The 16,949-nt window shown below is 38.5% G+C and overlaps 2 protein-coding genes across 7 annotated transcripts in view; one reads left to right on the top strand and one right to left on the bottom strand.

The window, feature by feature from the left end:
- The window catches only part of CCDC38 (coiled-coil domain containing 38), a 59,950-nt gene extending 54,350 nt beyond the window's left edge, over positions 1-5,600 (top strand). For 5 of the 6 annotated variants that reach the window (XM_078338090.1, XM_017976302.4, XM_035257346.3 and 2 more), the window contains 2 exons: positions 1,659-1,752; positions 4,398-5,600. In XM_078338090.1, the coding sequence (XP_078194216.1) occupies positions 1,659-1,752; positions 4,398-4,511 (208 nt within the window). In that variant the 3' untranslated portion in view covers positions 4,512-5,600. The remainder of the gene's footprint in view (positions 1-1,658; positions 1,753-4,397) is intronic. The other variant, XR_004728974.3, reaches the window with a different exon arrangement.
- Positions 5,513-12,501, bottom strand: SNRPF (small nuclear ribonucleoprotein polypeptide F). The gene is made up of 4 exons (XM_009004397.5): positions 12,370-12,501; positions 10,311-10,436; positions 6,276-6,340; positions 5,513-5,679 (listed from the first exon to the last, which is right to left on the bottom strand). Exons 1-4 carry the CDS (start codon positions 12,370-12,372, stop codon positions 5,613-5,615), a joined length of 261 nt encoding a protein of 86 aa, XP_009002645.1. The 5' UTR covers positions 12,373-12,501; the 3' UTR covers positions 5,513-5,612.
- Positions 12,502-16,949: the final 4,448 nt, after the last annotated feature.

Here is a 16,949-nt window from a genome sequence, read left to right as displayed (position 1 = left end):
CTCTAAATATTTTCAATCTGCAATTGGTTGAATGGCCAGATGTGGAACTGAGTATGGAGGGCCTACTGTCCTGGTTTGAGACAATGATGATTGTAAATATAATGTGACCCCTGGTTTAATGTGGCATGTAGGCAATGTTTACAAGTGGGAAAATGTTCCTGTAATAGCGAAAAACATGTTGAGAGGCAGACTAGCACTCTGGCTACTAGCTTGGGCATTAGACCATGCTGAGTGAGTTCAATTGAACTATTTATGACTTTGTGATCTTAGGCAACATAAGCACTCTAGTCTGTTTCTTTATCTGTAAAATGGGAGTAATCATGGTACTTACAAGGTTGTGAGGATTAAATTAGATGATCCAAGTAAATTACGAGAGCATGCTTAGCACGTAGTAAGCACTCAAATATTAGCCACTAGTATTAGATATGTTGTTATTGCCTACTACTTTGTGGATACATAGGGGATATGGTTACCCACAGTAATAACGATGTCCAGACTATATGATGGTGATCCTGATGGGATCTTACTGATCATCAAGCAAGCTTTAAAAAAAATTACAAGTGAAAGGTTACTCCTTCCCTAAGATGACCTCCTATGACCACACTAATAGCACTTGCATCTGTTTTACAGCAGTAAAGGTATCTGCATTGAAGTGCAATTATAACTCATTTTTAGCAGTGATACATAAATTCCAATTACTTATTCTTCTTAAAAATAGTGTTAGCTGATTTTCCCCATGGTTTGGAGCACCTAACATGGCACCTCATTTTGCAATAAAAATGCTCAGTACATGTTATTTCCATTCCCTAGTATATAACCTTACACTTAGAATATCATTAAATAGGTCCATAAAATAGCTATCACGTATTTAGTGCCTATTGCTTACCACCTTGTACTTGATAAGTTGCACAGATTATCTCATTTAATTTTTCCCTCAAAACAACCCTAAAGAGAGTATGACAAATAGCATTTCTTGTTCATAATTTGAGGATATTATTCAAAAAGATTAACTAGAAGGTATACTTTTGTGGTAGTTCACTGAGCTATGTACTTGTGTACTTTTCTGTGTGTGACACTTCAATTGAAAGGTTTAAAAAGAGGGAAAAGTAGCTGAAAGTTAATTCAAGTAGCTATTATACAAGCTATAAAGTGCTGAAATGTTTGGGAGGCCAAGGAAGGCAAATCACAAGGTCAGGAGTTCAACACCAGCCTGGCCAAGAGGGTGACACCGCATCTCTACTAAAAATACAAAAATTAGTCAGGTGTGGTGGCATGCACCTGTAATCCCAGCTACTTGGGAGGCTGACACAGGATAATTGCTTGAACCCGGGAGGTAGAGGTTACAGTGAGCTGAGATTGTGCCACTGCACTCCAGCACAGAGTGAGATAGTCTCGGAAAGAAAAAAAAAGTTAGACCAAGATCTGGGTATATTTTATGTCTTCCAAAATGATGAAATCTCTTCCCGTTTCAAAATAGTATTTGTTGTCGAGATTTACCTGAATATTCAAAAGCCATTGTTATGAGTCAAGATGAAGTGTCCTTTTCATTTAACTTTAAAGGAGGTCTTCTGTTTACATAGCTCATTATCAAATAGTGATGTCCTCTTTCTACTTAATGTGATTTAGACTTACGAGAATGTTTCACCCTTCTGTGACAGGTTTCGTGATGAGAAAATGAGAGAAAAACAAAGACACCAAGAGGAAAGGCTAAAAGCTGCTCTGGAAAAAGCAGTAGCACAACCAAGGAAAAAGGTTTGTTTTGCTATTAATAGATCCAGCCACATCAATATGTGAGTACCTCTTGGTACAAAAATACCGTATTCATCTAACTTATTCAGGTTGAACTTCAGAAAGATAATCTTTCTTGCTCATAGCTTCAATTAGTCTCTCTCTGCTTCCTTGTTACTTTTAGAATAATTCAAATTAGTGGCTCTACAGTTCTCAGACCTACTTTTTAGTAAAAGCTTCTTTCCTTTTTTTCATAGCCTAGGTTCATTAAAATCAGATAATTTTTTTTTTTTTTTAGTTTTCTTTTTTGGAATAGATTATAACAGCATATGGTTCAAAGTTCAAAAGATACAAGAGCATTCAGTGAAGTCACTCTTCCTCAGTTCTCCTTTCTGGAGGCAACCACTGTTAACAGGTTCATTTGCATCCCTCTGGAAATATACATACACAAGTATGTATTTATGTACATATTCTTTTTCTTACTAATGATAGCTAGGAACTTGGCTTCTTTCACTCAGCAATGTTTTGGAGGTAGTGAACCCAGAGAATCGCATGTAACTGTGGGACTGTAAATAATCCCCACATTGTAAAGATGATGAGATTGACCGTTGGAGTTAAAATCATTTACCCAGAGTCACTTTTGACTTAACAGCAGAATCAGGACCAGAAGCCAAAGTTCTTTATTTTGCAAGACTACCTGTCCAATCAGAAGTTTAGGATTAGGTAGTCACGTAAATGTGGTCCATCACTTCTACACAGGAGTAAGGAGTGCCTTTTGTTTCTATATGCCACTCTTTCCCTCCTCTGGGATAGGGTCTGAAATATATTCCAGAAAGACAAAGCTATTGTGGACACTGACCCTTACCATAGTAATAGCAAACACATAATGAATGCTTACTGCGTGCCTTACAACCAACTTCTTGAGGTAAGAACTTAAAAAAATTTCTGAAGTATGGAAATGGTGAATAGGTGCCATGCCAAAGAAGTGATTACTTCAGAATATTTTATTGAAATAAATACTTCATCTTAAAAAGTGTATTTATCTAGTTCAATTCTTTCCATGAAGACTTCCCTCACCTGTCCTCTCCTTCCAAGAATTAACCATTCATCACCCTTCCACATGCACTATATAGTAAACCCACCAAATTGAAATTATTTTTTAAATATATTCAGCTTTCCTTTTAGACCATGAGTTTTATGACGCTTGTATCCGTAATACCTGGCACATCATGGATACTTGATGTATAGTGAATTAACAGACTAAAAATATGCGTAAAAACTAAAAATGGAAAAAACTGGGGAAAACATGGTTATCTGACAAATCAGCAACACACAAAGACCTCTGATAGAAGCTGACCCAGTTAGGACACTTCATCACTGGTAATTTTCTCAAACAATATTAATAACAAATGTTACCAAAGCTCTCTGAGTTAAAAATTCTGATATGCAAAAGGAATTCAGAGATTCTAGTCCTCCAAGGACATTTTTGTTGTTACAGTGATGGAGAAGACTGCCATTGTTATTTAGCTTCCTTTGGCCTGCAATGCAGGGGACAATCTCACATGAGAATTGTCTTAAAATGTCAATAGTGCCTTTTGAACACAGTGGCAATGTCCCATCAAATCTCATAGAATTATGATAGTTTCCCCACTTACACATTTAATTTATACAAATTCAGCTATAGAAGCAAAACAGAAACAAAAAGTGGGGAAGAGAATCCCAAAAGTAAAAGAAAAATAAGTAATATACTTGAGTATATGCCCCAGAGAGAATGAATAGGTATGAACTAGGGATTTCCCAAAGCCTCTTCTGTTGGTAACACCTCCAGAAGCCAACCAGTGTTCAAGAAGATGGTACATAGTTTTCTGAACTTTTTATTTAACAAGATTTCTAAATGCTAGTCAGGTGCTCAACAGGAGAAAGCTATCTTTTCCAACCATGGAGGAAAAACTGGCTATGGCACTTACTGAGATATAAAATGGTGGCCTTCAACATGGCGCTTTTCTAAGTTGACCACATTTGAACCATATACTATTTGATGACTTCACCTAAGTTTTCCCACTTCCCAATAAAATCTAACTGCTGTTCCTTTGGCATACTTATCAGTGTCCAATTTGCTATTCAACTTTGCCTAGCATGTTAGACATCTGTTAGGTTAGGAGCCCTCCATGCCCCCCCTTTTTTTTTTTTGAGACAGAGTTTCGCTCTTGTAACCCAGGCTGGAGTGCAATGGCATGATCTCGGCTCACTACAACCTCCGCCTCCTGGGTTCAGGCAATTCTCCTGCCTCAGCATCCTGAGTAGCTGGGATTACAGGCACGCGCCACCATGCCCAGCTAATTTTTTGTATTTTTTTTTTAGTAGAGACGGGGTTTCACCATGTTGACCAGGATGGTCTTGATCTCTTGACCTTGTGATCCACCTGCCTCGGCCTCCCAAAGTGCTGGGATTACAGGCTTGAGCCACAGTGCCCAGCCCCAGTTATGAGTCCCTTTTAATTGTGATTAGTTAATTCCTTGTATTATTATTCCTTGTAAAAATCAAGTTAATATTGGTATTTCACAAACGATATTATTCCTTGTAAAAATCAAGTTAATATTGGTATTTCACAAACTTCAAAGGAAAATGACTATGCTCAAAAATATTAAGTATTTTGTTTTTCTTTTCAGTTGGGAAGACGACTTGTGTATCATTCAAAACCTCCATCTGGTAACAAACAGCAGCTACCTTTAGTCAATGAGACAAAAACAAAATCACAAGAGGAGGAATATTTTTTTACTTGAATAAAAGCAGTAACATATTTTATTACCAGAACGTCTCAGGTATATTTTGTAAATTTTGGCTTTCACTAATGGCAATATTCTGCCCCATGTACCAGGCCTAATCAATCTGAGAAAGATAGGCCCTTATTCTAAGGGCTATAGGATTAGAAATGAGTTATTTTCTTTTGTTGAAGCCTTTAAATATTCATAAGTATTATTCTATATAGCTAAACATTTTTATCTATACTTTGAGTTGTCCCAATTGGGGATACACATAAAAGATAGTTTATTGATAAAACTGTATGGTAAATGACCACTGAAGTATAATAATGGCCATTCTCTTACAACATGATTATTTAAATGATATATTTTTCTCAACCCATCTGTAGGGAAGTTCATAGCACAATGTACAACCCTAAAATATCTGAAGGGTTTTGAGGGGCTTAAAACTTAACCTCGAGGTTATGGTATCAGAGCATCTGTGAGATTGGTTTTTATTTCACATTACATTTTGTTCAGAGAACTTTTTTCTCCTTAGTAAACAAACCATATGCCTTCAGCCTAAATGTCGGTTCCCAATTTCCGTTGTGCCTTGTCTGCACAATCATTTTAATTTTTAGATGTTTCAATTTTAGCTACAATATGTGCATTTAGCTTATACTGACACAGAAGTAACATGTAATTTTACTAAGTAAAATAAGACAGTACATTAATACCAAAAACATGTTTAATTTTATACATGTTAAAAGTGGCTCAAAAATAACTTTAAAAGTTGCATTTAAAAGGTCTCAGCTAAGATATAATTTTACAAGAAAAGGTCTGAAATTCACCTTCATAAAAATATCTAAAGCATATAAATAACTATCCTTTATAGAAAAAAAAAAGAGTATCAAGCTTATAAAAAAAAGCAACTTAAATAAAATTCAGTGACTTTTAAAGCATTAGTTTTGTGAGTAATCTTTCCCAATTGGTTCAGCATTTGGGCTTTGCTGGTAAATATCTGAATACAAATAGTTCACAAGTCAAGAACAAACAAATCTTTATTGTCTAGAAATATATATATATAAAAAAAAATCCCAGGGGCTGGGGTCAGGAAAAAAAAAAAATCCCCCACAAAATATGCTATTCTCTCATTTCCCCATCTTCTTCCTCTTCTTCCACACCTCTGATATAAAGGACATTATTACACCTGTAAATAGAAAAAGTCCATTTTGTTGTTTCAACCAGAATCCATGTATGATCTGAATTACTATATTTTTTATTATGAAAATACTGAATGCTATATTTATAATATTCCTGTCTTTCAAAAAATATATATTTGTTTTTAAAAAACGTTTTACATAGATAAGTTGAAAAGCACATGGCACTGATTTTCAACCATATGGTTGTTATAAAATGATATCTTTATAATTTTCCAAGGGAAATAATTATCAGAATTTGGAGCTTTGAAGCTAGTACAAAAATTCTTACAAACAGCCAGACCCAACTAAAATTCAAAACTAAGTGCCTCCAATGAAGGCCACTGAAAAAGGTTATATAGCTAAGAGCCAGAAAATTTAACATCAACACTAGAAAAATCTTTTGGCCAGTTCTAAAGCATTTTAAAACTTATCTTTGACAAGTTTAGCAATTTCAAAGACTTCTGAAGTCCAATTGTAAAGTATTATAAGTTAATAGTGATTTTTTAAAAATAAGTAACTCCAAAATTGAGGCTCTAATATATTTAAAACAGGTATTCCTAATGCTCACCAGTAACTCCTTACATATACCACTGCTGTTTTTTACCTTATTAAAACTTCACCCAGATGTCCAGACAATGCTCCATCTATGTATTCTTCTGTATTTGCAAGCTTTCAATAAAAAGAAATATATTAGTATAATCACACAGGAGGAAAATATTACAATACAGCTAATACTGTGAGAGAACTTATTAACTGATACCTTTCTACACCAACAACTCAAATCTATCTATAATTAATAAACAGAAGATGAGCTTTCTATTACTACTGTAGGACTTTTGGTTTCATATAAACCTTCAGTAAAATTAACATTCATGGATGTAGAACAAATATATAATAAAGCTTGTTTCAACATAAGTTTCTGAATCTCCCAGGTTACGTAATATTTCAGATATCAAAACTGTGTGGAAGCAGTCTCTAATTTATGAATAAATTGTGATTAAAAAGTTTTCTGAAAATTCATTCTAAAGCACCAAATGTTGTTTTCTCAGAGTCAACATTATAAATCATACTGAGGTGTCCAAATGGGTTACAAAAGCTATGGCTAACATGCCAAATACTTTCATATTAGGCAACATCCAAAGCAGGTAATTAAGTAAGAATTTTCTTCTTTTCTTGCCTTTTAAGAAACAGGGTCTCACTCTGTTGCCCAGGCTGGAGTGCAGTAGCACAATCATAGCTGACCAAAACCTCGAACTCCTAGGCTCCTCCCACGTCAACCTCCTGAGTAGCTATGATAGAAAGCATGTGCCACCAAGCCTGGCTACTTCAAAACAATTTTGCTATATTGCCCAAGCTGGTCTTGAACTTCTGCCCTCAAGTGATCCTCCCGCCTTGGCCTCCCAAAGTACTGGGATTATAGGTATGAGCCACCACATCTGGCCAATGAATAATAATTTTTTTAAAATTTTGTACTAATAAACAGGGAAAAAGAAGTTCTTAATAGAAAGTTAAATAGTTAAGTTTCACATTTACAGTTATTTTGTTGAACTCTTATTATTTCTAATTTTATATCAAAATGTTTAGTTTTCCTTCTACACATATAGGTAATAAGCTTTACTTGTAATTAAAAACAAAAATCACAATCAATGCCACCTGGGACTCAGAGACGGAACTAAGAGGAGTGAAGGGAGAGGGATGTTTCCTTCACAACTAAGCATGTGGAAAAGAAAAATAGGGCTTAACAATAAGGATTAAATTAGGATGTAACATAAAGCATGAAAAATATGTTAATGAACACTACTACTGATGTTACTCCCTCTTACAGAAAACAAAAAGTTATCTAATTATCCAGATGATACAGTTTTGTCTGAAATGTATGAGGTTATTGAGACAATTAGTTTGTATGTAACAGCTATAAGAAATAATATTAAGAGCAATTAATTTTCTGTAAAAGGTAATTACAACATTTAACTGGTTTCTAAACAATAATGCTCCAAATACTTTCTATCATGTATTAAATTCAGTCTTCACCATCACTCAACAGGCTCTTATGTCCACCATTCCAGCCTAACTTTCTATCATTCTTCCCTTAACTCAATCTGCTCTGGCCTTCCTGCTATGCCTTGAACATACCCAGCATGCTTCCACCACAGGGCCTTTGTACTTGCCATTCCCTCAAACTGCGATGCTTTTCCCCAGACACTCAACTGAGTTGTACATTAATTCTGGTATCTTCCAGAATTTGTTGCCTCAGAGAGATTGTCCTATATAATATTGCACATACTGTCTACCCCCTTTTTCTTCATGGATGGCATCTATCACACCTGTTATCACATTATATTACCACCTCCCACTATTAAAACATAAACTCTGGAGGGCAGGGACTTTGCTTTGTTCAATGCTATATTCACAGTGCCAGTCACATAATGGGAATCAATAAATATTTGCTAAGTGAACAAATTCAAATGCTGGTATCAATATGGTTGACTACTCAAAGTGGTTGGCTACCCAGACATTTTGTAACTCTTGCAGGCTCACTAGCAAGCTATATTGATTCTAAAACAAATATTAAGTGGTAATTCTTTTATTATTGAGATGTTAATTTCCATAGCATAAAATCCACTCTTTTAAAGTGTATAGTTCAGTGGTTTTTAGTATATTCAAAAAGCTGTGCAACTATCACCACTAATTCCCGAATATTTTCATCACAATTCATTTACGTCCCAGATTTTTCTATGGTCTTGGTAAATGATTCCTGTTTTAGGGAATTTTCCAAACCCAAATTACGCTTTGGGGACCTTAGTGTCCTATGCTTAGGTGGTAAATGCTTCAGGAAAATCACAGCTCTCTGCCTACTTAAGTACTCCTTTTAGTACTCTTCTTTCAAGTATGGAATCCCAGGGTTCATGACTGGATTGACCAACCATCTTGATAGCCTTTAAAAACCTGCCTGGAAACTACTACTATTAAAAACAACAAAAAACCCAAACAACTAATTTTTTAAATGTGCAAAAGACATAAACAGGCATTTCTCCAAAGATAAACAAATGGCCAATAAACACACGAAAAGGTGCTCTTCATTAGTCATTAGGAAAATGCAAATCCAAACCACAGTAAGATACACTTCACACCCATTAGGTTAACTATTTTATAAACACCCATAGAAAATTACAAGGGTTGGTGAGGATGCGGAGAAATTGGAACCCTTGTGTATTGCTGGTAGGTATATAAAAGCCACGTAGCTGCTGTGGAAAATAGTGTGACAGAAAAAAAAAGTTTTTTTGAGACAGGGTCTTATTCTGCCATCCAGGCTAGAGTGCAGTGGTGTGATCATGGCTCACTACAGCTTCAGCCTCCCCAGGCTCAGGTGATCCTCCCACCTCAGCCTCCTGAGTAGCTAGGAATACAGGTGACCACACCACCATGCCTAGCTAATTTTTGTATTTTTTTGGAGAGATGTAGTTTCACTATGTTGCACAGGTTGATTTCAAACTCCTGGGCTCAAGCAGTACACCGCCTCAGCCTCCCCAAGTGCTGGAATTATACGCATGAGCCACCATGCTTGGCCTCCTTAAAAAATTAAACATAGAATTACCAGTAATCCAGTAATTCCACTTCTGGGTATATACCCCAAAGAGCTGAAAACAAGACTTGAACAGATATTTGTACAATCGTCTTCACAGCAGCATTATTTACTACAGTCCAAAGAGGGAAGCAACCCAGCATCCACCAAGAGGCAAATGGAACAGAAGGTGGTATATCCATATAATGAAATATTATTCAATTAAAAAAGGAATGGAATTCTGACACATGCTACAACATGGATGAACCTTGAATAAAACACTACGCTAAGTAAAACAAGCCAGACACAAAAGGATAAATATACGATTCCACTTATATGAGGTATTATGCACAGTTCATAGACACGTAGAATAGTGGTTACCAGGGGTTAGTTAGGTAGAGAAAGGAATGGAAAATTATTGTTTAATGGGCAAAGAATTTCACTTTGGGATGATAAAAAAAGTTCTGGAAATGGATAGTGGTGATGGTTGCAGAACAGTGTGAAGATACTTAATGCCACTGAATTACACATTTAAAAATGGTTAGAATGGTAAAATTTTAATGTATGTTTGACCACAATAAAAAGAAAATTACAAAAAACCCTACCAAAACACATGGCTAAATCATTTACAGAAACTGACATACAGTCAGTTCAATTCCTTTGGCAGATCTGTCTTTCCCTTGAAGGAATGAATTTCTTTAATAGCTTGGTGTTGTACCTTTAGCATTCATTAAAAGACTCAAAAATTTCACTTGAAAACTTTCTTTCAGGGCTAAATGATGGTAAAAGTTTTGTTTTCTCCAGCAAAGTAGCGTGTTTCCCTTATGGTATTATTATGAATTGAACGTCTGAGCTCTTCTTACTTTAACTCCTAGGAATAAAATCTGTGGCTGAATTCCGGTTTAAGCCCATGTCTTGTACCTAGTACATCACGGTATCCTCTCTGGCCTTGACTTTATTTTTGAATTTTGCCATATATTTGTCAACTTAATTGTATGTATTCTTATTAGTCAGACTAAACCTTTGAGGAATAAGGTGAAGCAAAATCAATGCCATGTTATAACCTTTACAGCTTACCTGCATGTTCATGTAGCCATCTACAGATACCAGGTAGCCCTTGTACTCCATCCCCCACTTAAGTTTCACCATCACTGGCTTTCCTGTTAGTCCATTGAGGAAAGGTTTGGGATTAAGGGGTAAACTCTGCACAAAGAACAAAAAAGGATCCAATTAATTCTTTTCCTCCCACCACCAAATCCCTTCTACCAAATCACCAATATTTTCTGGTGTGCAAATGAAGAAAACATAATTTTCACTTTTATTTGTTGAAGATGAGTACCAGGGAAATTTAAATATCCAGTTAGCCAGTTTCACCTTTAACCCATCAAAACAAAATACTCACTATTCACTTAAGATAACACTGACTACCTACATCACTCACTGTTCTGAGCTTGAAAGAAGCAAAGATAAAGCCACTAAAAAAAAAAAAATGCTGGCCAGGCACGTGTCTGTAATTCCAGCACTCTGGAAGGCCAAGGCACGGAAATCACCTGAAGCCAGGAGTTCAAGACCAACCCAGGCAACATAGGGAGACCCCCCCCAATTCCTACCAAAAATAATTAGGTGTGATGGTACACACTTGTAGTCCCAGCTACTAGGGAGGATAAGGTGGGGGAACTGCTTGAACCCAGGAGTTCAAGGCTGCAGTGAGCTATGATCAAGCCACTGCACTCCAGCCTGGGCAAGAGCAACACTTTGTCTCTTAAAAATAAATAAACAAGTAACAGTCCCTGTCAAGAAGCTGGAGATAGGGAGGGGAGCTCCTCACATACAAATAATTATATTGCATACTGCAATGTAGTAAGAGGAGATATGCTAGGCACAAGGGTACCACAGCAATCCACAGAAAAGGAAAGGTTGCCTTAAGTAATATCTCAGTTTTAAAGGATAAGAGTTTATTTCCGGGGGGGGGGCAGATGCTGCTCCAGGCAAGGGTAGCAACTTAAGTAAAAGGAGGGAAGAGAACAACATGATTTTGGGGATATACAAAGAATTCAGCATTGTCAGTCAAAGCCCCTAATATAAGACTGCAGAAGGAAGCAGAGGGCAGATCACACTTGACAGTCTTTAACTGTGGAAGGTAGGGCTAGGTCCTATCTGACTTTACAGCAATCACTTAATGTTTGTTTATTCAACAAACCATTAGCATCTCCAGTGAATTCAGACTTTTTTGGGCCCTAATCTGCTCACTCACCAGTCAAAGAAAAAACAGAACTAAGAAACTTGGCTACTAAACTAAGATAAGCATATTGGGAGTGATCTTGGCATGGTGCTACTCCAATAACCTAATGGATCTCCAGTTTACATTCTCCAATTTATTATCCACCACGGCAACTGTTATTTTTCAAAGTGCACATAAAATTATGTCATATGTCTGCTTAAAATGATTCAATGGCTTCTAATTGAATTAGAAGCCACCATTCTTGCAAGTGGCTGTACCTTTCTGTCAATTTCTCCAACTGACCAAGCTTTCTTTCCGGCTGCAGGTCTTACGCTCCTATTCCCTGTGCTCGGTACACTCCTCCTGCTCTTTAAAGGGTGGTATTTCAGGACACTTAGGTCTCTGGTTAAATTCCACCTCCTAGGGAGGCCATCTCTGACTAAGCCTGTAATGTCTAACGTGCACCCTCACAGCCTCCGGTCTACATGCTTCTTAGCACTTGTTATTTGCAATTGCATATTTGTTGGTTTTTGACTAAGGTCTGTCTTCCCCACCCGACTGAGTTAATCTAGAGCATGGCTGTAATATTACTTTCAAGGAATTAAAGTGAATTTTGGAGAGAAGTGAGAAGTGCACTCTCTTTCAGTTTTACGCCGACCCTGAAGCCCCAACCAAAAATACCCCAGGCTCGGATTCAAACAAAGAGGAGACAGCACGGGCACTCCTAGAAACAGAAAGGCAACGGGAGGAGCACGCGCCTCAGAAACCCCAAGGGCAGCGTGAAAGGAGCTGGCGACCGGGTGCGCGGCGCCTCACGCGGATGAATGAGAAACGCGCGAAGCAACCATCAGGCCCCGCGAGACTGGTTTCCCTCCTCTTTCTCCCCGCTTCTCCCCCGGTTCTCTTTCTCCTTACCATCGTAACCACGGGCGAATGCTGCAGGCTATTCGCTGCCAACCAGGCCGCCGCTCGTCCCTCGTGACTCCAGCCGATCCCGAAGTCCCGAACCGCCGAGCTTCAAGAGAAATGGCCGCCAAACAAGAGTATGACCTTTCACCTCCCACCACGGCCCTTCTGGCCTTTGTGATTGGACGCAAAGAGATGCGTGCTGATTGGAGGAGGTGGCGGGGCAGTATCTCCTAGCAACCAGCAGTGGTGTCGATTTGCGCCTTGCCAGAGGAGCTTGAGCCTTGGGAAACCCGCTCTGAGGGTCGCCGCGAGGCAGCCAAGGACTAGAGGCCCGCCAGTGTTTCTAAATGTGCTGCCCCTCTTCTAGGGACGGTCCGGGAGAGGCTGTGTGCCCTTTAGAATGTGCGGATGTGACTTCTCCCCAGCTTGGCTAATGGGGATTTACTCTGTCCTTTTACACCCGTGAGAATAAGTTCGGAGTCCCAGAGTTCCTTTCTCACTCTTCCAACATGTTCCAGAATTCAGGGGAGTCTCTGCCTCAGGTCCTTTCTGCAGGAGGGTTTTCTTTAATGCAACATCCATTTCAACCCCTTTTAAAGGAATCGGGAGTGTGGGGTAGCCAGACTAGATTAGGGACGGCGAATCTCACCGAAGGGAGTAGGGGACAGAATTTCTTTCAAACGATGTCAGGTTGCGTCTAGTATACAGTGTTATGCCCCCCCGCCAACTTCCCACCTTTCTTTTTCTTTTTCAATAACTTTATTGAAACATGTTTTATAATGCATATTCTTAAGACTCTTCTTCCTGAAAGGAATGAAGAATTAGTTTGAGATTTCTATAAGGGATACCTTTATATCAGTTAGTTGCTAAGTTCAGGGTACTCAACAGCTTCCAATTCAGATCTATAAACAACAAAATAGTTTAGTGAAAACATATACACAGGATTTGGAGGTAGCAGAGAACAATTGTTCTAGAGCCAGACAGACCTGGTTTGAACCCTGACACCCTGGATGTAACATGGGGCAAGTTGACGTGACCACACTGTCATTTCTTAGCACCCTTTACTGCTGCTTTATATGTTCTTGAGGTCTTTCATTAGTGCTAGAATAATGATAGAATGATAGTGATGCCTGTAATTATGACAAGTGGAAACTTGCTATTTCCTCCATTAACTAAAATCTGAAAGCCATAATTGATTAAGTTTGCTCACCTTTCTTTTGCATCTCCAGCAGAGACCCGCATGGCCATCTTATGTGCATTTGAAATTACTTAAGGGCGTAAGCAGTATTTCACGGATTAAAACTTTCGATGTTAATGGTCGTATCTGAATTTCACTAGTTTTTCTCGTAATCCTAGTGAGTTCAACTCACCCGGATCCGAAATGCTAAATGCAGTGTTTGGAGAACTCGCCCTTTGGGAAGTGAGGCTTTTTTGCAGCCCTGAAGAGATGGATTTGGAATTGAGTGTGAAATGTTTGGTATTGAGGCATTGTGGAGCAGTGGGTAAGACTTTGGAGAGGGACTGCATTCGAACTTGCCTCTATCGCCGGTTTTAAGCAGTGTCTGAACCACTGAGGGCCATTGTTTCCTGGGCAGGAATGCAGCTTCAAAAACGGAACCATCTCAGCCTGGCTGGGGCTTGGCCTTGTAAAGGCTCAGTAGACGTTAAATATTATTATTCACATAAATGTTGAACACTGACAAGACAGTGATTTTCAGTGTAGTTTTTACCAAACAGGTTATCAGAAGGTATTCACCCTAAACTTCAGTGGATTTCTCCTTTAGTTTGCCTATTGTTTCATGAATGTTAAGTCTTTGTATAGACTTTGGGTTCCTACTATGTGTCAGGCTCTTTTAACAATTGTGGAAATCTTACCACACCGTCTGATTCGGGGTGACAGCCCTGTTTTAGAGATGAGGAAGCAGGCCCAGCAGGTAACTGCTACTGGTTGAGGGTAGCTGTCTGGGTTCTTGGCGTTTTGAACAAAATGCACAAACAAAGCAAGGCAGCGAAAGCAAAGATTTATTTTAAATAAAAGTACACTCCGGGGGGGAGGTGAACACTGCCTAGTGCAAGCTGCTCAGGAGCATTGGTTACAGAATTTTCTGGGGTTTAAATACCCTCTAAAATGTTCCCACTGGCCTACAACCAGTCTGATTGGTTGCAGGAGGGGACCAATCAGAATGAAGAGTTAGGCCCACGACCAGTCTGACTGGTTGTGGGAGGAGACCAATAAGAGGTACTTTCATTTTTTCAACTGCCAGGCAGAAAAAAGGGGGATTGAAATGGGAGTAGGTCTGATACCCAGTCAGCAGGAATGGGCCTTAGGTTCCCTGCCTCCAGCCCCTATTCTTCTGCCTCCTAACTTGCTCAGGGCCACATACCTGGGTTTCAAAACTGCTTTTTCTACTTCATTAAGCTACCTTTCAAAGACTCAATATGTACTTCAGAAGCCTAACCTTTATCTTTAGCTGTTTTCTCGGTGAAGTAAAACAAAATACTACAATAAACACACTATGTAAAGATAGTGTATTTAAGGTTGGTTTTTCTTTTCATGTTAATTTTTTTTTTTTTTTTTTTTTGAGACAGGGTCCCACTTGTCACCCAGGCTGGAGTGCAGAGGTGTGATCTTAGCTCACTGCAGTCTTGACCTCTTGGGCTCAAGAAATCCTCCCACCTCAGCCTCCCAAATAGCTGGGACCACAGGCATGTGCCACCACGCGCAGCTAATTAAAAAAATTTTGTTTGTAGAGATGGGTCTCGCTATGTTGTCCAGGCTGGTGTCAAACTCCTGGGCTCCAGTGGTGCACCCACCTTGGCCTCCCAAAGTGCTGGGATTACAGGTGTGAACCACCATACTTGGCCCATATTAAATTTTAATCTTAAATACCTTATTAAAATTAAGTGGGCATAAGTCATTGATATTTTTCTAATTATAAATATATGAAATTTTAGAAAATATAGAAAATTATAAACAATAAACCTAAAATCACTAGTAATTGCACCAAAGAAAACAACCATTAACTTTTATTGTAATATATGCACTTTTGTTTTTTTACAAGAGATCTATATATAGTTTGTTTTTTTGTTTGTTTGCTTTTTTTGAAGATGGAGTCTCTCTCTGTCACCCAGGCTGGAGTTAAGTGGTGCGATCTCAGCTCACCGCAACCTCCATCTCCCAGATTCAAGCAATTCTCGTGTCTCACCCTCCCTAGTAGCTGGGACTGTAGGCATGCACCATCACATTCAGCTAATTTTTTGCTATTTTTTTTTAAGTAGCCATGGGTCTTACCACTTTGCCCAGGCTGACCTTGAACTCCTGAGCTCAGGATTTGAGTTGTTTCCACATTTTGGCTACTGTGAATTTTGCTGCTAGAAACATTTGTGTACAAGTATGTAAGTGCCTGTTTTCAATTTCTTTTGTATATACCTCAGAGTGTGGAACTGCTGGGTCACATCATAATTTCACATTAAACTTTTTTTGAGGAACTGCAAAACTTTTCCACAGCAGCTGCACCATTTTATATTCCCATCAGCAATGTATGGAGGTTCCAGTTTTTCCACATTCTCACCAACGATTGTTATTTTCCATTTTTGCTATTGTTTTAATTATAGCCATGGTAGTGGTTAGAAAGCAGTATCTCATGGTTTTGATTTGCATTTTTCTAATGACTAATGATATTGAGAATCTTTTTATTTGCTCGTTGGCCATTTCTATATCTTCTTTGCAGAAATGTCTGTTCAAGTCCTATATACGCTTTTAATGATGTAGTTTTGGAACCTTTGAATGTATTGCCTAATTAAAACTTAAACAGTTTTTAAAATAAAAGTCATTTAACTGTTTTGGATCTTACTTTCTTCCTTTATACACTGTAGAGATTGGGCTAGATTGCAGTTGTCAACCTCGAAATTATTGATATTTTGGGCCAAATAATCCTTTTTTCTTTCTTTTTCTTTTTGTCTTTTCTGTTTTTGTTTTTGTTTTTTTTTTGAGATGGGGGTCTCACTCTCTCAGCTAGGCTAGAAAGCAATGGTTCCATCTCAGCTGACTGCAACCTTCACCTCCTGGGCTCAAGTGATCCTCCCATCTCTGCCCCTGAAGTGGCTGGAACCACAGGTGTTTACGACCATGCCCAGCTAATTGTTTCTATTTTGGGTAGAGACAGGTTTTCGCTATGCTGCTCAGGCTGGTCAACTCCTGAGCTCAAGCAATCTGCTTGCCTCAGCTTCTCAAAGTGCTGGGATTACAGACATGAGTGACCGTGCCCAGCCACAAATAATTCTTATTATGCGACTTGTCCTGTGCATAGTAGGTTGCTTAGTAGCACCCCTGGCCTCTACCTATTAAATGCCAGTAGCCCCAACCCCACCCAGGTTTGACAAGCAGAGGTATCTCCAGACATTGCCAAATGTCTCCTGGGGAGCACAGTTACCCTGAAAACCACTGGAGATCAATGGCCCCACAGGCCCCTGAACCTGGATCAGTTTACAGGTAGTGTTGTGGCTTTGCAAACAATTTTCAAAAACAAACAAAGAAAAATAATTAACATATCGTACATTTATTTTGATAAAGCCTCTAGACTAAG

Source organism: Callithrix jacchus, chromosome 9 (assembly GCF_049354715.1).
Source record: "Callithrix jacchus isolate 240 chromosome 9, calJac240_pri, whole genome shotgun sequence".
NCBI lineage: Eukaryota > Metazoa > Chordata > Mammalia > Primates > Cebidae > Callithrix > Callithrix jacchus.
This window is presented reverse-complemented; position numbering and strand designations above follow the sequence as displayed.

Excerpts from the sequence above, each read along its gene's own strand:
- SNRPF (XM_009004397.5), bottom strand. Across the intron at positions 6,341-10,310 it reads ATGGCTACATGAACATGCAG|CTTGCAAATACAGAAGAATA; the intron begins GTAAGCTGTAAA and ends TTTTATTGAAAG. Across the intron at positions 5,680-6,275 it reads CTGGGTGAAGTTTTAATAAG|GTGTAATAATGTCCTTTATA; the intron begins GTAAAAAACAGC and ends TTCTATTTACAG.